This window comes from Sturnira hondurensis, unplaced genomic scaffold (assembly GCF_014824575.4).
Source record: "Sturnira hondurensis isolate 20B ecotype Veracruz unplaced genomic scaffold, ASM1482457v3 Scaffold0002638, whole genome shotgun sequence".
Taxonomy (NCBI): domain Eukaryota; kingdom Metazoa; phylum Chordata; class Mammalia; order Chiroptera; family Phyllostomidae; genus Sturnira; species Sturnira hondurensis.
Genome location: NW_028075269.1, coordinates 9,077,385 through 9,104,195, shown reverse-complemented (window position 1 = coordinate 9,104,195; position 26,811 = coordinate 9,077,385). Strand labels below are relative to the sequence as shown.

At 35.3% G+C, this 26,811-nt stretch overlaps 1 protein-coding gene and 1 long non-coding RNA gene across 2 annotated transcripts in view; one reads left to right on the top strand and one right to left on the bottom strand.

The window, feature by feature from the left end:
* Positions 1-26,811, bottom strand: part of ELP4 (elongator acetyltransferase complex subunit 4) — a 204,774-nt gene that overhangs the window by 110,370 nt on the left and 67,593 nt on the right. The window contains exons 7-9 of the mRNA XM_037040441.1: positions 22,568-22,756; positions 4,396-4,504; positions 688-794 (exon numbers count right to left, since the gene is read on the bottom strand). Of these exons, the coding sequence (XP_036896336.1) occupies positions 688-794; positions 4,396-4,504; positions 22,568-22,756 (405 nt within the window). The remainder of the gene's footprint in view (positions 1-687; positions 795-4,395; positions 4,505-22,567; positions 22,757-26,811) is intronic.
* LOC118983139 (uncharacterized) lies at positions 6,510-26,568 on the top strand. The gene is made up of 3 exons (XR_005065657.1): positions 6,510-6,676; positions 17,841-17,947; positions 25,869-26,568. It is a non-coding gene; the product is annotated as an uncharacterized LOC118983139 (long non-coding RNA).

Sequence of the window (26,811 nt, the reverse complement as noted above, 5' to 3'; positions counted from 1 at the left end):
CTCTCTGAGCATTTATTCCCGTTAATAAATACATCAACCCTAATTGCTTAATAGTGCTATGTTCATTTGCTCTTTAGCAAGATTAAGTTGAAATAAATCTTTTGTACTACCACTTTCTGTCTCTACTGCCTACATAAAGGTCGGAAAAACTGTGGAAGTTTTGTGGACAATTCACCTAAAGGCACTGGTGTAAATTAGAGTACTTTGTTTTATTCGGCACAGAAAATGGAAAGGTGGGTTTACTACTAGTAAAAGAACTGCTTGTAGAAGGCACATTAAGATCCTCTTTTCTTAACCAGCCATACACAACTGTGGGGAGCATTCACATTCCATCCACAAAGCACAGCTCCATCCACACATAAGCACAGATCACTAACATTTAGTTAAATATGCCTCTGAAATCCTTGAAAATATGCACTTCATACTCTACACTATCATGCAAGTTTGGAGCTTACTGTTAATAGACATTTCAAACAAAATCATTTTTGCTACACTCTATCAAGATGTTATTAAAGTAAAAGAAAAACAGTCTAAAAAATTATCTTGTTACACCAAAAAAACTTAAAAACATTTAGCATGAACCATTTAAGAAATTCACTGAAGTAAATACATATGTATATACATTACACATATTAACGGATACTATTTACCTCAAAACTGAATGGAAAACCAAAAATTCTCTCTTACCTCAATGGTGAATAACTTCCTTTTTAACTTAAAAGCTAAGTCTTTGACATCTGACTCATCACAAATCAAGTTATTAAGCCGAGGAATCTGCCGTATGTGAATCAAACCTTGTGGAAAGGAAATTAAAAGGGAAAAAATTAAAAACGCTGTCATTGGATGCATAAATTAAAGAGTCTTACAGCAGAATCCTGTAAATTTACACACAAGCACCCTCCCCTTTTAAAACGGGAGCTTACTACCAGGAGCAATGAAGCAAATGGTGTGATTATACTCAAGTAATCAAGCAGAATAAGATAAACAGAAATCCTTGTGCGAGGAAAACTAATTGCACTTCACTACAGAAGTACAGATGTAAAGAGGGATCTTAATACTTGTCAAAACTACAGCCGGTTTGTGTGTGATTTTCTCTTGTATTTACAGTAAGCAAATATGGCTATCACCTTGCATGCTGCCCACGGCACCACCGGGTGATCTTTATTTTATTAAATGCACCAGTAAGCAGCCAGCAAAACAGGGCTTACGGGTTACTGATAACCAGGGAAGCTCTCGTGGAAAGGATTTCATCTTGCACCTTATTAATGACTTGAACACACCACCGAAGAAAACTAGTTCAGAGCATCCTCTAGGGTCAGGCGGTAATTCCTATGCCATCCCACGATCCTCACTTCTGTAGCGTGGCAGACAGCTACCTCCACGTAGCTGCTATAAGCTTTGTAACAGTGCTCGGTAAACCGTGAACTTTGGCCTCCTGCAGGAGAAATGCTTGCTAATTTTTTCTGACAAGGCCACTGGATGGCTTTTGTGCAGCTTAATGCAGTTTCTGACTAAACTAGGAATCATTTACCACAGATGAAGACATGAAGACTCCTCAGTGCGCCTCTCTGCCTGACTCAGCCCATATTTAAAAATCACTATCCCACAGACACTGATCCCTAAACAAGGGCAAGAAGTCAAACCAAGACGTGAACAAAGTAGATAAATCTTATTTATAGAACTGTTCTCTAGCATAGAGCTTTGTATGTGTTTGAATGTTAAGTAACGTTATGTATTCATTTTAGTTTAAATGGGTAAACTGCTAGGTGCTTTACTTCAGAAATGGTCCCTTTAACAATAATTCAATAAAATATCTGGCTTATTTTTTAATTAGAAAATGCAAAAGGTATTCTATTAGGAAGACAAGTTTTTAGATACAAATTAAAAATATCTCATGCAGAGCTGTTGAGTAAAATGTATTAGAAATAAGTGCACCATACTTTCCTTTGCACACTTTGCATTCTAACCTGTATGTTCTTGTTTAGCCTTACAGAGTCAATGAATGATTCATCGGGTCCTTCTTATCCATAGAAACTTTACTGGTCAACAGAACTATTTATTTTTGAAGGTTTATTTATCAATTCAGAGATTTCCGCACAAAATGTCATAGTCTTTAATCCTCGAAATGTCTTAAAGTAAGTTTTTTAGAATATAGCCCTTCAGTGTGGCTTAGTTGATTGAATGTCGAAAGGTTGCCGGTTCGATTCCCGGTCAGGGCACATTCCTGGGTTGTGCATCAGTCCCTAGTTGGGGTTTGTGTGAGAAGCAACCTATTGACATTTCTCTCACACACTGGTGTTTCTCTCCCTCTTTTTCCCTCACTCCCCTTATCTCTAAAAAAACTAATTAAAAAAATATAAAATACAACTTTACTAAATTCCCAATGTCATGGTACTTACAAATGATACCCAGATATAATGTATTGAATTAATATTTAATGAGTTGTTTTAAAAGAAAAGAGAAGTAATAATAGGTTAAAGAAAATCTGCCCATTTATACAGTAATTCCTGGGGATGTAATGTACAGTGTGGTGACTACAGGTACCAAACACCGAATTGTGTACTTGAAAGTGAAAACTAAAGTTGCTAAGAGTAGATCTTAAAGGTTCTCATCACAAGGATAAAAACTAAAACTATGTGTGGTGGTGAATGTTAACTAAACTTACTGCGGTCATCATTTCGCAACATATACATATATAACATCACTACGTTGTACACCTAAAGCTCATATAATATTATTTGTAAAATTTAGCTCAATAAAAAAGAACGCATTTAATCTTAATAGTTCTCTTCCGATCATAACGACAATGCTATACTAACTGAATCACATACAGGGTCCGGGTATATCCCAGATGAAAACTTAAACAAGCAGACGACCACAAGGCAAATGGTTTTATGCAGCTTTTGTTCACAGCTTATAGTTTATGGGCTTTTAAGAAAATACTTGATTGTTAGATGGTGCTATTTTATTTTTTAAAGGTTGTATGCTGACTTCACAGCAGTGACAACCGTCAAGTAGAGTACAGTATAATCCTTTTGTGTGTGTGTGGACTCTGGACAATGCCCTAATCCTGCAACCACAGCCTCGCAGCAGACGGACCACAGGTCTCCATGTCAGGGGGGTGGTCCCACAACAGTACCAGCAACAGTTAGTACTCACTCAGAATAGGTAAACGGGTAAAAACCTATTGTTCATCACACTCTGTATTCGGTCTACATCTACAATATGCATAATCATTAAACCTTTCTTATTGCAATGGTTCTATGTAAGAATCTTTATTAAAAGAAAATCCCTAAATCAACCAAATGATTAAAATGCTATTAAGAGCTTCAAAACATGGAAGTTAAAAAGTCTGATTGACTGACCTGTGTTTATACTAGGGTGGCGATGTTTTAAGAGTCTCATGCTCTACCAACTGAGCTAGCTGGGCACCCTTGGTGAGGGTATTTTAAAATTTTTTCTTAACTCAAACTAACAACAAAATAGTAGACCGGGAAAAGTCCAAATATGATGATAGATGCTTACTTTCCGAAAATGTTATTGACTAAGACTTTTAAAACATAATGCAGCCTGGCTGGTGTAGCTCAGTGGATTGAGCTCGGGCTATGAACTAAAGGGTTGCTGGTTCAATTCCCAGGGAAGCCACATGCCTGGTTGTGGGCCAGGTCCCCAGTGGGGGCCATGTGAGAAGCAACCACACATTGACGTTTCTTTCCCTCTCTTTCTACCCCCTCCTCCTCTCTCTAAATAAATAAAATCTAAAAAAACCCCATAATGCAATATAAATTTTATTTTTTATTTACCATACAGCAAAGCTTTGTAAAGTATAAATCCTTACACAAAGGTGTTATTATTAAAATTAATATACTTATTTTATACATGGCTAATAAGTATGACTGATTTCATGGCAAGTTTAGGCCACTGGGACAAACAAAATGTACATCTGAGTAAGCCATGCCTTAGAACTAGGGCTTCACTCCCTTTTTTGTTTTTTGAAAGATTTTATTTATTTATTTTTAGAAAGAGGGGAAGGGAGGGAGAGGGAGAGAAACACTGATGTGAGAGAGAAACATAGACTGGTTGCCTCTCACATGTCTTCAATCTGGGAATAAGCCCTGACTGAGAATCGAACCAGTGGCCTTATGCTTTGCAGGATGACACTCAACTCACTGAGCTGCACCAGTCAAGGCCACAGTCTTAATGCAGTCTATAGTCTGCATGTAATTTGCTGACAAGCTGCCATGGAAGATTTGTCAGGAATAAAAAACATTTAACAGATACAAATAAAATAAAATTCATGCTACTTGACAATAGGTATTATGATTGGACTAGATACTTCCAGGTACCTTAGAGGCAACCGTGATAAGCTCTTCTCAGGATAAAGGCGCTGCTTACCATGATAATCCTTATATAATGGGTTGGTTTCTTTGTCAGAACCAACAAATGACTCCAGGTGAACTACTGTATCTGACAAGTTTGTAATACGAGCAATAATTGCTTTCTTCTGTAAAACAAGGAAACAAAAACATTCATGTTATGTTTAAAAATATAAGATGTATACAGTGCCATTTTGCCATCTCAATGACAAATTATAAAGCTGATCGACCATGAACATAGTGAGAGAAATGACTTAAAAAGGGAAGCTGCCACAGGCCAAAAACTGTATGAAACTACACCCTTCATGGAAAATTCCAGCCCATGTAGGTATTCTATTTTAAGTTAAAGAACTTAGTTTTGGTACAAAATATAAATTAATCATTTTTCTCGTCTTGTTGGGCAAGGCTACTTCTATGATGATAAGCTATTATTTTTCAAATTACGTTAGTCATTGCCTATTGTAAAATCTGATAGGCACCAGGATTCAGGGGCAGTAGACACTGTAGCAAAATGTGTAAGACAAGGTCCTACTGTCACCTGTCACCTGGGACCAGGTCCTAGCCCTGTAACAGCTGAGGTCCTCTATCACATTAGAAACAGAGAAGGGGCCAGCTAAGAGGCTGCAGCATGGCTAGCTCTGGAGTCTTCTGTGTTCTCCGTCCAGTTGCAGCTATTTGGCTCTGGGATAACAATAAAGGCAAAGAAGAGATGGTAGGTAACTAGTACTAGACTAGGAGCATACCCTTCCCTTCCCAAGACACGCTGATCTGAACCAAAAGAACTGCTAAACAATATATCTTTCAAAGTTACCTTTTAAGTAGCAAAACTTCCAAAATATCCAGAATTTCACATCTTCAAAATACAACTATTAAATATCATGTAAGTTTCTTGAATTATTTTATTTAGTGGAAACTCAGTATTTCTTTCAGTGTGACAGGCTGATAGGTCAGAAAATTGTTTTTTTCTTTTTTAAAGATTTTATTTATTTATTTTTAGGGAGGAAGGGAAGGAGAGAAATACCAATGTATGGTTGCCTCTCGTGCGTCCCCTGCCGGGAACTGGCCTGCAACCCAGGCATGTGCCCTGACTGGGAATCGAACTGCGATCGTGTGGTTCGCAGGCCCACGCTCAATCCACTGAGCTACACCAGCCAGGGCAGAAAATTGTTTTATAAGCTGTAACATCCTAGAAAAAATGTTGCTATTAAGAGCTAGATAAGTTGAAAACACTTATTGTTTGTAAACATTTTATAATTTGGAAACTCTCACTTTATACACTTGTAATGTCCACCAGTTTAAAACTAATCTTTAAACAAAGGATGAACAATAAGAAACAGTCCAGAAAATTTATTAGTCGGATCTATGTCCCGTTACAGAAAAGTCCAAATATAATCAAAGTTGTTCACTTTCTGAAAACATGATTGACTACTCAGCTTATTTGTATCCCTCTGTTTCTTAAGTCTCCTTGTAAAGATTGCATAAAAGAAGAAAAATAAGAGAGGGCAGGTCAATGTTACCTGAATCAGCACGAAATACATAATAGCCTCTGTCACTGAACATTATGCTGAAATCACTGGCTAACTCACACCTAGGGCACTATTGGAAACTCCTCCATAAGTAGAAATGCGTGTTATCTAAAGAATGCTTCAGTTTTTGAATTATTGCTCTCAATAGGAATAAATAAAAATGAGTATTCTTCATTGTCTTTAACACTTTCAATCACGTGAGCACCAAGTACAGAAAGGCAAACATAATGTGGAAATGCCACGTTTCTTCGGAGGCAATTTTTCACTCAATGGTGAGAAAATAATCCAGATTGATTCTTTACTTTCAGTTCTGTGCCACAGGGGACGGTCCTCCTCCAGGAATACCAGGGGCTTCAGAGGCCATAAACACGGTCCTCTCAATATTTCTTTAGCCAAAGACCATTATATCAAATTCATCCAGGTTGGGTTTCAGCCAGTTATTCTTCACCCAAACAAGAATGTCTGCCAGACATTCCAACAGCTGGGAGACAGTTCACAACGAGTCAACTTGAAAATGATTCATTGTGCTGAGTACTGAACAATGTTGGGGTGGGGGTGGGGTGTGGCTCAATCGGTTGTGAGGATGAGAGCGAGTGGGAGATGAAGAATGGCCATGTGGTTCTCCCGTTAAGAAGAATATTAGGTAACAGCCTGCAGGCTCCTATCATTTCATTTCTGGGATAAACTCAACGGGGACGAGCACTGCTCTCGTGGACCCTCAGATGAACAAGCACTTAAAAAAAGGCTACTGACAATGTTTCTTAATCAAGAAAGGTCAGATTTCCTTTTATCTATAAATAGAAGACTAAGCCTTGTATCTAAATATCTGAATCTAAAATAATAAAAGTAGTTTTTTTGTTAGAACTCAAATAGTTAGGATTTCATTGATATAAAAAGTAGGGCTTTCTCAATTGTGTGAATAACAGAAATTGTTAGGTTTCAGGATGGGATTAGTCTTCCATGCTAGTAGGAGAAAAGCAAAGTCCTGTGTATTTAATGGTCAACCTGACATTTGTTTATTTCAAAGAGGGTTTCCTTCCTTAATTTAATCTTAAAATTTACTGGTAACCCATTTAACATCTGGTAATATTTGTCAACATTATAGGGATTTTAATAAGGTAATTTGTGTGAGATTAAAAATATTATTTCCACTTAAGAGGAAAGTGGAAAACTAAAGAATTCCAAATATAAAAGATACGTATAAAAAGATGTAGATTTCAAATCTCAAAACTCGAACGTATATTTCATGTTATATTTTTAAGTTCCACAGGTTAATATATAGTTATTAATTACAAACACAATTCTATTTTAAAAGCTTTCATGAAGTATTAGCACAAGAATAAACTTTTAATCATACTGTTAACAGAAAATAAGTTATATCTAACAGTGACCTTACTCCTTTCTGCACAGTAGTTTTGGCAAACAGTTTATGAAATGTGGCAAACCAATTAATTGTGAAAGCTGTAAAGATATCTGAAAACTTCTATAGAATAAAAAGCACCAGAAATTACATGACATCAAAGTTTCTGACTTTATTTTAATTAAAGACTCATATAGTCTCCCAATTATTTGTAAAAGCATAAAAGATAATTGAGTATGTAAATGTACATATTTTTTTCAAAAGTTAAAGTAGGTTACAGATTGCTACTGTACTTCCAAGATTCATAAGTGTGTTCTATTGACATAATCATACCTTCAAACCACTCCTGTCAAACAGTCTTCAAATTATAATATTAATACTAAATGGTCTTTTAGGTAAAGGTAGGTGAATTTACTTGAAAGATTCTAAAATTAATGATGGTAAAAATAATCCTTAAAAGCACAGTAATTACAATGCACTTTGGGAGGAACAGAATAAATTGGCCAATAAATTGTCGTAATATAACCTGCAGTATTTAGAAAGCTTAGCATCACAATGTAAGCAGAAGCCCTGATACTCAACCTTCCACATTCTCATCCTAACAGACCCTAAGTGTATTTATGATATTAGCTAAGACGCAAAACCTCTTTGGCCTACGGTATATGTAGTGGAAAATGAGAAGTAAAGCTATGTTTGTCAATTACTTAGGCATAAATTTGAACATAATTTTTAAAAAAATTTGAAGTCATTACATTATAGTTCCCAATAAGGAACATTTGAATAAGGGCATTTGGGACTCACCAGTATGAGTAAATTAATGATTATGCTGCACGCATGACATAATGACATCACCTATGTATATACAATTATACTGCCATCCCTCCTCCTTGCCCATCTGGATGTGAAAATCTAGGGTGGCTCAGAAATCCTTCTTACACTGACAAATCTCCCTTCATTCCTGGGTGAAAGTTGTCAGCTCTGGATAGTAGCCAAGACATGACTAGGAGGGAAGCCAGAAGAGAAGAGAGCCCGTGTCCAGGAGTTTTAAGAGTTTGCTGGCAGCCTCAAATAGCATTGTATTAAGTTACATAAAAGGCTCTTACAACATTCTGTTGCAGTGTAATTTCTTAATTAATTATTTAAAGTTTAAATTATATCAAATGCTGTTGCAAATGAAAGGCAGATCAGATTGTCCAGTTGGCTACCTTCATATTCCAATGTCACAAAAACTCGATTTTTTTATTTTTCCATGTTTGGTTTCACAGAATGTTTCCTCTTTGCTTTTATAGAATGGTAACCTCTTTTTACTAGGACATACCAAATCCATTAAATGGATTTTAAATAAAGGAAGGTTAATTTAATGCTCCCTTTCAATTCAAAGCTCACAAAACCAAAACTAGAAACTTTGTTAAGAGATAAAAATTCAGCTACTTCTATATAAAGCTCCCTCTATCTTTTAAGAGAAATAGTTCAGCTATCTATTTAGAGTAACCAAGTAACAATCAGAATATCTCAAACTTTGAACTATCTGGACCTAATTATCTCAACCATATAAAAGATATATATGTATGTACCAATACAAAATATACTCCCTAGAAAAAAATTAATGAGAGAATCAAAATTAGTTAACGAATCACTTAATTATCAAGGAGCTTAAAAGGAATAAACCGACTGACTTAAAGCATTTATGCAATGCCTCAAATAAGACAGCAGAGAGAGTACGAAGGGTCAAGCCCTAATGTGACTATGGCACACACATCTATTTGGGACGACACAGCACAAAAGCATGATTAATTTAATGTCGAAAAGTTAAAGAAGTATTTAGGTTGCTTTAGTCTGATCCTACTACGTGACATTATGTGTGTGTAGTCAACAACTCAAGTTACGATAACATTTTCTGAAAAATTACATACATAGAAACATATTTCTTGTCATGTAATCAAAGAAATAAACTTGGGTAAAAGGATAAATCTAGAAGTTTTTAATGAAGCATCTGTTTTTCCATAATTATTCAATTTTTCATCCTCTAGAAATCAAGACTATGAAATAATAAAACTATTTATACTATTTGTAATTTTTTACACACCTTTCCCTTTCTTCCCCAGAGATGTCACTTACTTCTGTGGGTTAGATTTTTATTTTATTTAAAAAGAAAATGAGCCCTGGCCAGGCAGCTCAATTGGTTAGAGTGTCGTCCTGCTACACCAAGGTTGCGGGTTTAATTTCTGGGCAGGGCACATCCAAGAATCAACCCATGAATGCAGAAAGAAGGGTAACAAATCAGTATTTCCCTCTCTCTACCCCCCACTTTCTCTCTCCCTAAAAACCAATAAATAAAAATTTAAAAAAACTGATAGTGGGGAAAATAATGTTGTTCAAATATTTGGACTTTAAGAAAGGATATCATTTTATCAAGTAAAATGATACTAATAAATATTTATAATAATATTAATACCTTAAGGGATGTATTAAACCTTTCCATATTTAACATAAGACTTATTCAAAGTTACACAGTTTTAAAATATAAAGGAACTTTTGTAACTGATATGCATGTGGGAAAATCATAAAACAAATACATTTCGGTTCTATTTTCTAATGGTTAAAATACATCTCAAAGGGACTGGGTAAATATACTTAACCTCAAGGAAGAAAGAAATTGCTCATTTGTCAAATTTCGCTAGGATTAAGCAACAGAGCCACATCTTTTTCTGTTTTCTATTTGATCAAATACTTGACATTGTAAATTCTGGTATTAAAATGTTGCTGCTTTAAAATTGAAGCATTTTTTAAAGAACACTTTCAGAAATGCTATTCACATTTACACTGGCCTCAAATACTATACACTTTGAAGAACTTTTATTTACATCGGTTTTATTTTATAAAACAGTTTCCAAAATCCTACATATTCTGAAAACTGTTATAAAATGGACTGAACAAAATACTGTAGTGAATGGGCTAAACAGAATAATGGTATGATATTCGAAATTAATGTTAGGCATTTTCATAAACTATACATCATCTAGTTTCATATTATAGAAACTATCACATAAAAATGTGTCTGTATTTCTTGCTTAAATCTGTTTTATAGGTGACTTTCCTAAGTCAGGAATTTGCTGCTCACTACTTCACTGTTGAAATCTTTAAAATGCAATTCACAGATGTCCAGAACCTCGCATACACCCTGACCGGGAAAACAATCGCAATATCCAAATCTCAAACAGAGCATCCAGCTGATGTTTGTGATACTGTGGTAGGTTAAAGATACTAAAGTTTAAAATCAGCTTAGAATAATCCCATATTGAGTATAAAATTATAGCCTGTCATCAGGAGCAGGCTGACAGAGCCAGGTCCAGATGGGAAACTGGCTGGGAAAAAGCGGAGGCAGGTGGGAAAATGACGGGAACCAGGCGGAAGACAGGACTGCTCCCTCTGCTGGTGAGGCTCTCACCTGCTGGACTTCTAAATGAATGACTCACTTTTCTTCCATTACTTAAGATAGAACCGATAAATTATGTAAGATGTTCCTTCTTCAGTTGGCTGTTCTGTGTTTGCACATTTTCAAACTCATGGCATCCAATTTTTCAATAGATTACTTGTCAGAAATATAAGGATCCAATGTTTCACCAGGAGGTCCAATTCTTTATCTTGTAATTTAACTGCATTATAAACAAATAAGCAAATGTAGCAATGCCTTTATAAAACCTTTATAAATTAAAAAATACCTCTGAGTTGTATTTTTCAATATATATATACATAGTTGCTTGAAGGAAAAAGATTCTTGGGCTAAAGACTTCACATTCTCCTTCTCAGGCTCTGCACAATTCCCCGTAATGAAATAATATAGAAATGAACCATATAAATCAACTATACAGGGAACAAGGAAACAGCATGTCACAGCAAAACAGTGTAGATGTACAGCGCCAAACCTATCTGATGATCTAATGATCTGAGTTTACAGAAATTATGTCCTGATATGTAAGGAATTAAGAACAGACATTTACACAAAAATTTGTTACATTTTACAGAAAGATTACTCAATATTCGACTTTCGATGTAAGTTAATAGCTGCAGCAAAAACATTTAGTAAAAATCTGTTCTAAGATTTTGGACTACAACCAGACGCTCCCAGAACAGGAGGGATCGGCTTTTTCACCCACTGTTCTCATCTGAGTCCTGGCTGACAAGCTCTTCCAGCTCCCAGCCTTCCAGAAGGCTCCATCCCAGGAATCCCTGCCTGCCATTTGGTTTGCTGATTTTAATCTCTCCGGACTTTCTTACAGTGGCTCTACTACGCTGACCTGGCACTTGCTCCTAGAAGGGAGTTATTATTAAACCTGTGGGTCAGTTGTGGCACTAACAACTCTTTGGAAGCTTTCAGCCACAGTGTACGATTTGCTAGTCTAATTAAATATTAATTCTAAGTGTTACATTTTGTGGCTAAGAGCTTTTATTTTCCATCATCGGCCTAGAAGAGAAAGAGGTTACAAGGCTAATTTAATCTCTTCCCTGTCCTCCCCAACATTAAAGATTAACTATGTACAGTGTTTATTACTTCTTATTAAAGAAGTGGGAACTTTTTATGTAGTAATAATAGTGTGGTTCATAGCAAAGGGCTAAAATATAACATTAGGGATATAACATATGACCTGGTACTTAAACCACTTTAAATTATAATTAGTTGCAAGCACATCGTGCCTCATCCTTTTTTGAAGACAGTAATCTTTCTGTCTTCAAAAGGGAAGGTATGCATCCAAGTATATAAACAGAAATCATTCAAAACTTACATTTTCTCTTAGGCATTTTTTTGATAGTCTGTCACACCAAAGATAAAGGGCTTAATAATATTATTTGGAAAATAAGTGCAAAATAAAACAAAGTGGCATTTCTTTTTTACATGAACAGTGATGGTGTTGAGGGTAGCCTGTAATGGAAACATTAAAGACCTTTCCCCCTTTCTTCGGCCATGTTCCAGCAGACTGAACAGGTCCCTCCCTGCCTCTGCTCCCAGAACAGTTGTGCCCATGCCTGGACACTGGGCAGTATAAAGGCTGGGCCGTCCAGCAGCCAAAGATTCCATATGTCCAAACACATGACTCAATCTCCATACTGTGATGAGACATTTCCATATTTCTACCACGGATACATTTGAAAGTTTTGGCTGTAAAGAGTACTTTAACAACCGCCATCACTGCAAAGAACTACAGTGTGAATTGTGATGTGAACTCTAACACCAAAAAATTATTTCAGAGAGAGCAAAAAATCATTTAAAACAAAAATTATTTTTATGGCTTGCTGAATATGCTTTGGCTAGCTTAAGTATAGCAAAAGGTTTCTAAATGGCAATTTTTCTTTTAAAGATGCACATTTATAATATTGACAATTTAAAATATCCTTTTATTTAATATGCATATTTCCAGTAAGGTAAAATGATACACACACTATTGCTAATGCTCTATATAGACTGAAACATATATAAACTCCACATATATAAACTCAACTTTAAACTCCATATATTGGAGTTTATATAAAAAGTTTCAGACATTCTTGACAAAGCAAGTAAATTAAATACATATGTATAATGCATACCAGCTCAGATTAGTTTTAAAAGATTAATCAGATAGCAGCATGCATAAGATGAAAGAGAATAAAACCTGGAGTTACAGAATTCATAGATCCTAAGCCTACAGTAGTAGAGTTCAAACAGGGCTCTATTTTTTATTATTGTAAAAAAATACATATATATACATATATGTGTGTGTACATATATTTTTTCTGTTTACCATTCATCAGACTCATGAAGCTACTAAATTTTCAAAAACTGGAATTTCACAAATATGATATAAAATTAAAATGATTTTTCAATGATGCATTTTTTAAATTGCTTCTTTTAAGATTTAAAAAATGTCAATTTCTTACAATCAATTTCAGAGTATTTGAGAAGAGCTATAAAAATTGAAGACAGAAATAAAAATTTCTAGTTGAGAATGTCTTTTTTTTAAAAGGAATTCATAAAAAACTGACAGCCAGAATACTTAGCTTTATCCTTAAATCTGTAATTTTCATCCTTAAACATTCTCATCACTAATGTGCATTTAGAAATACCATTTAAATAGATCAAGTTATATGACAGAAGTGGTGTTATGCTTTCCTCTGATGGCACTCATACCAATAATTTAAAAGATTTTCCAAAATTTTACAGCTACGAACTCATAAAAGTCTGCTGTTCCTTCACCATGCAGTTATTCTTAGTTCTTGTTTTAAGAATAAAAGATTCCACACTGAGAGAAATTCACAAGGCCACTACTGCTGCAGCCCCCGTCTCCATCCCATATGAGTGGTTAGTTCTCCATTGCCTGACTGAGGGTTCGGCTGCTCAGTGCTCAGCATGAACGTAAAAGTCTATGGAGGTGAAAGGTTCGTTCTGAATTTCTCTGTGCTGAAACATACTCTATCATTCACTTCAGTGGGTTCAAACCTATAACACATTAATATTGTAGGAGATTAATTTGAAAAAAAACTGTATGTAAATTAAAAGAGCACATTAAATAAAACCTTCTTCAATTTTCAAGAGATGTTTTAACAAGGCATTTTTTCCCCTCTTTTCTTTAGAAAAGGAATTTTCCAAGGTACAAGCTAACATGCTGGAAAGTTTTCTTCACTGAGACAGCTGGAGAAAAAGATTCCATAGAACAAATCACTGAAAAACATTGGTTATATGATAAAAACTTAATAAGGCTGTTAACTGACCAAGTGCCAATGATAGCCAATAAAAAATATGGTACAGTCCAGTTTAATATCTAAAACCTGTTCTGAACAAAAGAAGGTTCAAATAATCTACCAAGTAATGTTCCATAAGCAAACACATTAAATGCTGGCAAAACTTTGAATTATTCTAGAATGAGAAAAGATTATTTCATATTTTATTATTAATAATGTCAAAGAAGGTTTCAGTCCTGTATTATTATAGTTAAGGACAAATTTAATAGATTATGTTTAAAATTTCTTAAAAGTACAGATTATAAAAATTAGACTAGATTATCAACAATGAATAGTAAATATTCTTAATGAAAGGAAAACTATGAGAAAATTATTTAAAAGAGCTTCCCCTGTTTTAACCCTAATTCTAAGAGCTTCAGTATTTTCTGACATTTGCAGGTAAAAGTACTTTTAACTAGTAAAAGATACAAATCAAGAACAACCTGCCACAGATTGCGTAAACAAAATGCATAAGCACGGGGAAATGTATTTTCCTATTACCTTGCCAATAAAAATCACAATGAGGCATAAAACTAAGTTTTCATTTCCAAAAGGAATGTTAGTCATTATTCCCACTCCCCCCCCTGCTCCAAGCACACATGGTCATTGTGAACTAAAAAATAAAGTTAATTTAAAAGGCACGAAATGTTTCTAAAATTTGGAGGTAGACGACAAATTTTACTAATAGTAAGCTAGTTCCTAGTTATTTATAAGATCAAATAAACAGTTTAATATCTTGCTAGATATGGATATCAAACAGTACCCTATTGTAACTGCTTCAAATTTATCACTCTGTAAAAAAATCTCAGTAAAAACTTTTGAAAGTGTTTTTGTCTTTCTCTGTCTGACTTATTTCACTTAGCATAATACCTTCTATTGCTCTGTAAATTATATAAATGTCTAATCACTATGTTGTACATCTGAAACTAACATAGTATTGTGTATCAACTGCAACTGAAAAATGAAAAAGATTTTAAGAAGTTTCGAGAGGTACACAAAAATTTGTTTCTAAAAGCAAATGGAGAAAAAGCAACAGAATGAAATATCACAACCTTTAGTACAGAAATTTATATTTAAGTTTTAAAAAGTTGAAATAATATTCTCACACATGAGATAATACGTAGCAAGCGTTTCAAGCTAGGTTGTAGTTATTCATCTTAGAAGTAACCTTTCCTCCCCACCTCCCCCAGTCCACGACAACCTTCGCTTGACAACGGAGTTTTGAACAGTTGAGTTGTGAGAATGTGAGCAGCTGCTGTTATTATAACTAAAGGTCTGTCTACTGCTTGAGTCTGAGAGACCACATGTTCGGCTGTCCTCTCATCTTGCCATCCTCACCAATTAACTATTAACATGGAGGGCTGTACACATGCTCTTGGGGGCTCTTTAACAGGCTTCTTGGCGAGTGGAACAACTACACAGCAGGGATCTGGGAACTGAGTAATGCTGGAATATAGGGGAGCCGTCCATAGTCCTGCTCCTTCAAACGACACTTAACTACACAGTTCAGCATGTAACAAAGTCTGTATTTAACTTAGCCACTTCCACACGCATTTTTAATACAAAGTCTCTGGGCAGATACTAATACTACTACTCTAAAATGAGACAATATGAGTAATACTATGACTCTACAGGGAAAACTGTTTAAAATTATATATATATTTTAAGGCATATATATCTGATGAATAATGTTGATGTTTTCTTTCTTTAGCAGATATTTAGAATTAATTTTTTATACATTTGTTTCAACATATGCTTGTCATTTTTTCCTTCGCTGTTATGGGAATAATCTTTAACCCAAAGAAAATAAAAAGTTTCAAGTTCAAAGTTGTGAGGCAGAACACAAAAAATTCCAAGGTGAATTTAAAAAGAATTCTTACGCATTCCACTTGTGAAATTCTTACAACAATAAGTTAAAGTCAGTTTTGAATTTATGCCATTACTTTCCCTATTTTAACTTTTTATCCTCTTGGCAATTTTCTTAACTATGTGTTCCTTTCCTACAATAAAATGAAACATGGGAAGCGTGCCAAAAGTACAATAAAGGGCAACTAATCATTACTGTACAAGTCTGACAGGATGCTAATAACTAAAGTAAGAATGCTGATGGGCTGTTTTACCAGTCTAAGAAATATAGCTATTTCATTTAACTTTCAATCTAGTGTTACTTTATATAACATTCAAATAAAAGTATCACAATTCTATTATGTATGGGTGTTTAACTATATGACAAAATTTCAGAGAATATCAAACTACATTTCTATTTTCTGCTAGAAACCACTTCACTATCAAATTCTAAGCTCAAGTGTGCAGATACCTATATATACCAATTTTCTGCTCCATCCGAGATATCTTTACACTGCTGAAAAAGTTCCACAGAGAGACAGACTCTGCTTGTCTTGTTCACAACTATACTCCCATGGGTGCTGAGAACAGAGCCTGCAGTAAATATCTGTTGAATGAATAAGCTAAGTTACCTTAGACAATCAATCACTATTTAAACCCTAACTTAGAGTCTGCAGGGATGGCCCTGGCTACAGTGGAGAGGAAGTTGATGTATGACGTTAAAAAGAGTCATCATACAAGCAGCCAGGGGTATGCTGTTACTAAGATTTACATGGCCATCGGACGTCATCCATGCCTCCTGGTCTGTCTCAGACCTAACCTGAGAAGACCCTGTGTTTTTCATAAAAAGAGGCAGAAAGCTGAAGATTTCTATTGCCTTTTTAAAAAAAGATTTTATTTATTTATGTATCTTTAGAGGGGAAGGAGAGAGGGAGAGAAACATCAATGTATGGTTGCCTTTCGTGTGTCCCCTGCTGGGAGTTGGCCTGCAGGGAACCGGCCTGCAACCCAGGCATGTGCCCTGACTGGGAACTGAACCGCAATCCTCCGGTTTGCAGGCCTGTGCTGAATCCACTGAGCTACACCAGCCAGGGCTGAAAATTTCTATCACTTTGATGGACTTGTTCACTCTGTGTGTTTTTTTTGTAGCCTGATCTTGGTACAAATTCTCAATTTTGGATGTTTGTTCAAGTAATAATAGTGAAAATGATAATTGTTAGCATATACTGAGTGCCTACTATGTGCCACACTGTGTCAGCACTTGTTATTGATAATCCTCTCAATTGGATATTCTTTGCCCCATTTTTACAAATGAAAAAGCTGAGGCTGAGAAAGTCAAGACTTGATTAACACCATGTAACTAATTGGGTCTATCTGCCTCCAAAAGCCCAGGCTCCTTCTGTCACTGAATCCAATGAATGTTACTATGTATACAGTCTGTTTCTTCACTCTGACACTATGTTACTGCTACCACTAAGTAGCATAACACAGTGGTTAAAGGCACAGTAATGAAAGAAGGACTGCTTAGGTCTAAATCTTGCCATTCAACTCAATATTTTGTCCCAAAATTTCCTTATCTATAAAGTGAAGACAATGAGAGCACCAACCACACAGGGTTATTGTGAGGACTAAATGAGTTAATATATGAAAAGATCTTGGGACTGCAACTGGCCCATAGAAATCACTATGTAAGATTTTATTAAATAAGCTCAGTCCCCTGGTTCTGTGTGTTCATATGTCTTTGGTCAATTTTGCACACGTACTACTTCTAGTTCTTAGTCTCCTTCCTTAGCTTAAGCATTGTGATCTTCCTTGCCAGTCAGAGTTATTAACAGGTTTATTCCCTATTTACATCATAACTGGTTTATGCAAACTATTAAGGCTTGTATTTTTTCCTAAATATTTTGGTAGGAAAACAAATATATGGTCAGGTGTCATGTTCGAAGAGCAAAGAAATAATTCATTTGTTTTCTATAGCTCAGGTGATGTTCCAGTCAGAAGACTGATGTATGACAAGGCAAAATTGTCTAGGGAAGTGGCAATCATCAAAGTCTGACCTTATGTCTTCCTATTTCCATTTCAAGGTAGTGTCTTCACTGGAGTTTTCAAAAGCAAAAATTTAAACTACAGTGGTGCCTCGGTACTTGTCAGTCATTTGATCTGGAACTCGTGACAAGCGCCGAAATTGAGGGGTACCGAGTACCCCGAGGAGTACCGAGTACTGAGCAAGCGCCGAGTAGTTAAGCATTTTCTCTCGAGTTGGTGTCATGGCTCATGCAAGTTCTAGCAAGTGCAATGAGCCCAGAGCAGGTGTGGGGTGCTGAAACGTTTTATTCCCCATCAAAATACAACAAGTACAGGGTTTGACAAGTTCTGAAGCCAACAAGTACTGAGATATATTTCTGTATATCTCTTCCAGATATTTAAATAGATAAATATATCTACAAAGTACCAGAATTTAAATGTTAATATTCAGAAATCCATTTATCATTTCAATCATTATGTAATGGGTGGTAAGACAGGATGACTTAAGGTCATTTGATAGTCTTACTGCTGGGCCCTTACAGAGAGGCTGGAGGAATGTCTATCAAAAACATTCATAGTTACGCCCTGGCTGGCGTAGCTCAGTGGATTGAGCGTGGGCTTTGAACCAAAGGGTCACCAGTTCAATTCCCGGTCAGGGCACATGCCTGACTTGCAGGCCTGGTCCCCACTGCGGGCCACATGAGAGGCAACCACACATTGATGTTTCTCTCTCTCTTTCTCTCTTCCTTCCCCTCTCTCTAAAAATAAATAAATAAAATATTAAAAAAAACATTCACAGTCGATTTGGAGTCTCTTCACTAAGCAATAAAAATGATCACTACTAAAATGACTTTTGAAAAAATTTTCTTCCCCCTCTTTTTTGCATAGGTCCCTTTGGAATACATAAATATTACATATATAAATGTTTTTCTTTGCTTGCAATTATACATAAGGAAATAGGCTCTCATCTTTTTTCCTCTCCCTTATCTAGAATGTAACTCTTTGCTTAATCTTTTACATGAACTAGGTTGCCAAAGACTTTGCAGTGATATTTTTTCTCTTTAAAAGTGCTGAATAATAGCAATGTTGGCCTACAACTTTTCTTTCTAATGGAAGTTACAGCCATCACAGGTAGTTAATAATTCAAAACACATAAGGATGTCATGCGACAGAGAAGAAGGAGTTAAGTAGAACTGAGTTTGATGCTAGCTTTACATGTGTAAGAGATCTGTGACTTTAGAGAATCACTTCATTTTAATCGTCTTTGCCACTGGCATCAAACCTATGTTGCAGAGATTTTGTGATGATTAGGGAAACTTATTACCTTACAGTGAAGATGGTGGGATCAGTGAAAGACAGAGTTTGACCATGACTGGCCCTGCCACTTATTAGCTGTGTGACCTGGTGAAAACAGAGGTAAGGGCTGTGACGAGGATTCAAGGACATACTCTGTATAGTACTTGGCATGTGTCTACCAGATACTTGTAGTAGCAGCATAGCTGCAGCAGTATATGAGTGCCAGTATTTTCTACGGTCTGTTTCAGGTTTATTCATCATCATAATCAAGAGGCTCATTAAATCTGACCAATCTACTATCAAAACATTAACTTTATAATGACTTGTCATAAACAACTAAACAATATAAGTATGTGTACAATGTCTAAGATGATTAGAGAAAAGTTTCCCTACAATATTTGTGTGATTTTAAGTTCATTATAGTACGTTAGGTTCAAGCACAACCTGTGAAAAGCCCTTAACAAAAATGTCTTATGACTATTATAAATAAATTCTATTAGCCAAGGAGTCAAATTCATTTCTTATTTATGCTGAACTTTCAGTCATAGGACTTGAAATATACTATATATACCATATATAATTAATGTAAATAAATGACAATTTAATAAACTTCCCATTTGTAGACAGGGCTTGGGAATATTAGAACAAAAATACTAAAATCACATAAATTTAAATAAAGTTTCAAGGAGTTTTAACAATCAAGTATTAGAAATAATTTTCCAAGTAAGAATCAATATTCTTTTAACATTTTTTCAACATATAGAAAAGACCTACTTTTTACCAGGCAATTCCACTGCTGGGATTATACACTAAGAACCCTGAAACACCAATTCAAAAGAACCTGTACACCCTAATGTTCATAGCAGCACAATTTACAATAATGAAGTGCTGAAAACAGCTTAAGTCCTTATCAGTAAATGAATGGATCAAAAAACAGTTGTACATTTACACGATGGAATACTATGCAGCAGAAACAAAGAAGGAGCTCCTACCCTTCGTGACAGCATGGATGGAACTGAAGAGTAGTATGTTAAGTGAAATAAGCCAGGCAGTGAAAGACAAATACAAATACCATATGATCTCACCTGTAAGTGGAATCTAATCAACAAAACAAACAAGCGAGCAAGATAGAACCAGAGATATGGAAATAAAGAACAGACTGACAGTGATCAGAGGGGAGGGGGAGGATAACGGAGGAAAGAAGGGGAAGGGTCAAGTCAAGGAACATGAATAAAGGATCCATGGACAAAGACAATGAGGGTGGAGAACTGAAAGTGGAAGGTGGGGGGGTAGATAAGGTAGGGAAAAGTAATGGGGAAAATGGGGGGACAACTGTAATTGAACAACAATAAAAAAAGAAAAAGAAAGAAAAGGCCTAACTAAATACTGAGCTAGTATTTTTTATACTTTATTGCATTTAATAATATATAATTATCATAATCCTAAACTGGGTAAAAAGGAGAATTATAAACATGTGGCTCTGGCTTTGCAGAGACTACGATATATTAGACATATAAAATTATATGAAATCACATGTTGAGGCAGACTATAAGATCAGTGCTTTAGTAGATAGTGCTGCTGATAGAAAGAGAACTAGTGAATATAAAATGAGTTAACATTTAATTAGGATGTTAACTAACAAGCCAAAAACTGTTTGAGAACACAAACTGAAGTGTAAAAATTCAAATCAAAATACAATGATCCATTTGAAAAGATAAAACTATAAATGTTTTAGAAAGAAAAAACAGGTAAATGATTGCTAGAGTGCAAAGTCTAGTAGGATGGGAGAAATGGGGAGAGGAACCACTAACCATTAGAGAAATAGATAAATTAACCTTCATCAAGATTAAAAACTTAAAAAAAAAAAGATTAAAAACTTTAGCTCTTCAAAGATATTAAGAAAAGGCAAATCACAAACTAGAAGAAAAATAATGCAAAACTGTACCTAATACATATAAGGATTTTTAAGACTTGATAATGAGATGACTAAAATGAAAATGGCCAAAAGACTAAGACAAATAGCCAACAAACACATGGAAAAATGGTCAACATTATTAGTTATGCAAGAAATGCAAATTACCAGTCATAACATTTCACATAGACCAAAATGGCTAAAATAAAAAAGACCAAAAATAAAAATTTTGGAGATGTGATTCTTAGAGGGGAAAAAAATATATATCTGCATAAAGCCTTCTACATAAATGGTCATGGCAGACTCATTCATAACAGTACCAATCTAGAAACACTCAATGCCCATTGGTAAGTGAAAAGATAAAGAAATTGTGGTGTGTTCTTACAACAGAAAATGAATTAATGATAAAAATAATCTCATGACACATACAACACTGTAGACGTTGATGATATTAAAGTGACTTTTTATATTGGGTAAATTTTTGGAAGATCTGCATAACTGAGTAAAGCAATAATTTCCAAATGACCAAGGAACGATCTTTCAATGTCTTGAGCTGCTCTCAGCACTGGTATTATTGCTATTTCCTGGAGAAGTAAAGCAAACCAAAACTCAAAACTTCTCAAATCAGAGTGTTTTAGTATGTGCATTAAAATAACAAAATTTACCATTTTATCTTACTATAAAAATTTATCCATTTTTAAGTATACTGTTCATTAGCATTAAATATGTTCATAATAGGCTGTCGTCATTACCAGCCATTTCCAGAGCTCTTTTCGTTTTGTGAAACTGAAACTCTATCCATCAAACAATAATGCTCCATCCCCTCCTGCCTCCAACCCCCGACAACCACCACCATGCTACCTCCTGTCTAAGAGTCCGACTACTCGAAGCACCTCATATTAATGGAATCACAGTATTTTCTTGTGACAGACTTATTTCTCTTAGAATGAGGTACTCGAGATTTATCCATGTTGTAGCATATGTCAGAGTTTCCTTCCCTTTTAAGGATGAGTAATATTCTACTGCAATATATGCCACATTTTGCTCATCCATCATGACAAATACTTAGTTTGTCTCTACATTTTAGTTATTGCAAAGAATGCTGCTATGCACACAAGTCTACAGATATCTCTTCAAGACCTATGTTTAGAGTACTTTAGGACTGATTAAAAGATATCACAACCAAAATTAACCTCACAACACAATGAAACTATCAAGTTCACAAGAAAGCAAAGAAAAAAATTAGTAAAGATGGACCTACCACATATTCACTGTATATTAAAACCAGAAACACACAAGGACTTAATAATCTACACTGAAAGATCATTTGCTGCTCTGTTGTTTTAAGTACCTGAAATCCCTTTTACTTAAGAGACTTATGAAAATAATGTATTAGACCCCTAAAGCATTTATATTTTGCTCTTCACTATGCATCAGTAATGAGGGGAAAGTGGTTTTGGACAGTGCTTACCTGAATGAGGTGTGTTGGCATAGTGATGATACAGGCTGAAAGCGAGGTTCGCAGAAGACCGCGGAGAACGTACAGGAATTTTGTGAGGCTGTGACTGCTGGTACTGTGCTCCGCACAGCAAACGTCATCTCCCCACAGAGGCGAGCCAAGGCTCTGGATTCCTATTCTCAAAATGTTCTTCTGTTTTTTCTACAGGAAAGTGGAGGAGAGGTAAATACATTAAGTTTTGTTAACCAAAGGATGCCTCTTTTACTTTTGCTATTTCTTCATTTTCTTTATAACAAATCAAGGAGGTAATGTAGATATGGTAAAAAGTATTATATACTATCAATAATAAGGCAACATAAGGAAAATCTTCTAGGTTACAATAGTTTTTTTTTTCTTTTACTTTTTAGATTTTTGAAGTGTATCATGGGCCTCAAGCTTTTAACTGTTTCTAACTTTTAATAGTGACTATTATAAGAATCTTTTGGAGGTAGTTCAAACACGTAACAAATCAGAGATAATAAAGAAAATCTAACCTAGAGTGCTTATAAACCATTTTTAGTATTACAAAATTCTGTAAGTCCTTTAATAAATGATAAATTGTTCAATATTCCTCATTTAATTTTATCGTGTGCACTGACTGACTTCTTTTTGAAATTTAAAAATGCTACTGATATTAAGGTCATAATTATAGTGACCAATACTTCTTGGGGGAAAAAACTATTTAAAACGATTACATAAAACCTAGCATGACGGTTAGAAAGTGTTTGCTAATAGATGTATTTATGATAAATTCTACAGTTTGGGTTATTCTAACTGAGCAAATGTTTTGTAATGTTTTCTTGAGCAATCCAGCAAAAACTTTGGGCAAAGGAAGAGCTCAGCAAAACCTGGCACTTGGAAATATTCGGGAAATCATTACTCTGATTCTGATGGGAAAAACAAGATTTCTCTCTTAAAGCAAAGACTCGGAAGATGTGCCACTTTAGAGTATGAACTCTGATGAAACTATACCCTCAAATGTATCCCTTGCTATTGCTATAAAATACCACAAATATGATTATTATCCAATTATTTCCTGCCCAACACATCTATCTCTTTGATATTACAGATAAAACCTGATTTTGTATATTTCCTTTTCAAGGAGAATTTATTGACAAAGAACAGTAGGCAAAATGAATAAAACACTAAAATATTAGAAGAGGAAAACCTAGGGGGCAGTAGTTAGTAAAATGAGTAACACAGAGACCTATGGTCTGGACCGGGGACCAAACAGACCTGTGGTTCAGGTTAAGATACACACGTGACTCAGGCCTCAGTTTCCTCATCTCTACAATACAAAGAACAGAATATTGCTCTGTGAGACCACATAATCCTTCAACTGTGTGAAGTCACAGCGTCCTGGAGAAAACTCAAGAATGAGGTAACAGAGAGAGTAATTTGATCTAAGCACAGCTGGAAAATCTCCCTGACTCCGAGAACCGGGGGCACGATAACACCATGGGGGCAGCTGGTCCGATTTTCCTCTTCTCGTCGCAGGAAGGTTCTGATAGACAGCCACCTAAGACACCGTAATGTTATAATCCTAGATGGGTCAGAACAGTTTTCTTTTTATTTCTGCACTCCTTGAGTGAAATGAAGGAATAAGATGTACCGGCACATATGTTGGAATTATAAATAAGTTTCTGGTGAATTTGTGGAACGTGTCTGTGAAATATGGTGTTATTTATTCCTTTTCCTGTATTACTTAGAAGCTCGGAATTTAAGTAAAGTGGCACAATGAAGGTTTGTTTTCCATCCTGGCGGGGCAGCTCCGTTGGTCGGAACATCACCCGTGCACTGAAACAGTCGTGGGTTCAATCCCCATCAGGTCCCTGTGGGGAGCAACTGAGTGATTTTGCTCTCACATCGATATTCCACCTTCCTCTCTCTTTCTAAAATAAATTGTATTCTCATTCTCGGGTGAGGATTAAAAAAAAAAGGTTCATTTTTCATCCCGAAACTTATGAACTATAGCTTAACTTAGGCTCTCAACAGAAAGAGCAGTCTGAAAAAAGACAGAGACTTACTCTAAGAAAAAATTGAGGTGTTAGAATGAAATCTGGAGGTAAAGGGGGGCAACTTCACATTGTTTCTCTTCTCAACACTTCAACAAACTAAAGGCTGGCTATATTTTAACCCGGAGCCATCAATACCTATCCCTGCTGTATCAAAAAGTACCTGCTGACATGAAAACCAGTCAGGAGAGTAACTGACTACAGGAGATTCATGGCTTTGACAGATACACTGATAAATGCAAATAGAAAGAATGAAAATATTGAGCCAAACAATTTATGAGAGATAAGATATTTAAGTGAGTAGGAGCACAGATCACAATATAACTGAGATAATACTTCCAGAAAAGAAATACACATTTTTTCAAAATATGACAATAAGTTGTAAAAACAAAGGCCAAATTAAAAACTTCCTGTGTTTTTTGAGACATTCAGTATCAGAATATTATTTTGACTAAGAAATTTAAAAATAATTTTTCTAAGATTTTATTTGTTTATCTTTAGAAGGGAAGGGAAGGGGGGGAAGGAGAGGAGAGAAATATCAATGTATGGTTGTTTCTCATGCATCCCCTGCTGGGAACTGGCCTGCAACCCAGGCATGTGCCCTGACTGGGAATCGAACTGCGATTGTGTGGTGCGCAGGCCCGTGCTCAATCCATTGAGCTACACCAGCCAGGGCCTAAGAAATATTTTTTTATGTAGTGACTGAGAGACGCATGCTGTGACTTCCTGAACTTCCTGAACTCCCTGTTACCGAGATAGATGTATACACTCGGAAATTTAGTAAATGATACAATCTGTAACTTAACAATATGGAGATACATTAGCTATATTTGAGTTCCGACAAAATTGGAAATGTACTATTATAATAACTTACTGGTATATTTTTATTTAATTAAAAAAATTAGCCTTCTTGGTATTAACCATGGAAATGTCTATCTCCAACCCGTTCAATCTTTATGAGAGTCAACAGTTACAGAACTTCTGGTTCAGAGAGTGGAACCAGCTACAACTTGTTACATATAAACATTCACAAAATAAAATGCTGTTTATTGAAAGTGGGATAGTTTTCATACTTCATAAACAACTAAGAAAACAAATCTTTCCTTCCATTTCAACAACAGCTTCCTCATTAAGGGCTGTCTGAACGTATGTGTGGTGAGTACATACATACGTGAGTGTGTATACAGGTACATTTACATATAAGTAGGCATCCTTTTGCTACTGTTTATTTTTTCTTTTAAATTTCTTGCTCTTAGAAGATGTGCCATCGTCCTGCAAGAGCATCAGCTCTGCACAGTGTATGGCAGGATCTGTTCTGACATGCCCGTTTCCATGGTTACCACAGCGCATGGGGAGAGGTGTCTGTCAGGGACCAATTTACCTCTCCAGACGGGCACTGCCACCAAAGAGAAGACACGATGCCCATAAATCTTAGCTGAGATTAAAAAATGGAGCGACAAAGAGCAGGACAAAACTGCACTACATTTGTACACCAAGGGCCTTCATAAAAACTGTCACATACACGAAACGCCACCTATAAATGAATGTGCTTCACCAGACACACATAAGTATTTTCAACCTGCTTTTAAACTGGTGATCAAGACAAATTTAAAAAATGTTTATTTTGCCATGGACAGAGTGTTGAATATAGCCGTAAAGTTTATAATAATACTTTTACAATCGATGAATGAAGAGCAAATGTAATTGATAATGGGAAAAATAAGACTTTAGACTTCTTTGTGTCCTTCAATAAAAATAACAGTGCTTGGGAAATAATTCTGCTAAACTAATATAAATGAAATGCAAACATTTTAGCAGCAATAGCAATGAAAATCACTGAGGAGGAATTCTGAAAGGTATGGTAGCTAAAAATAAAATTGCCCTAATTTTGTTTAAGTTAAACTAACCAGAACAACTTTAATAGTGGTAATTTGGAAATGTTTTTAAAAATTGAGCTACAGAAAAATAGTTAAGTTATAAAATATTTTTAAATGGCAAATAAAAATGCATTTTATTCACAGAGGCAACTCCAAACATACTGTAATAAAAATAAAATCTTAAAATAATTAATTCTTACTCATAAGGTAATTAGAAATTAAGGTCTGAATGATAGAAGTATAAAAATTTAGACAGAAAAATGTAAGACTGGCTGATTTAAAAGTAATTTTCAAAATGTGACTACTTCTTAATTCTAGGTGTTAT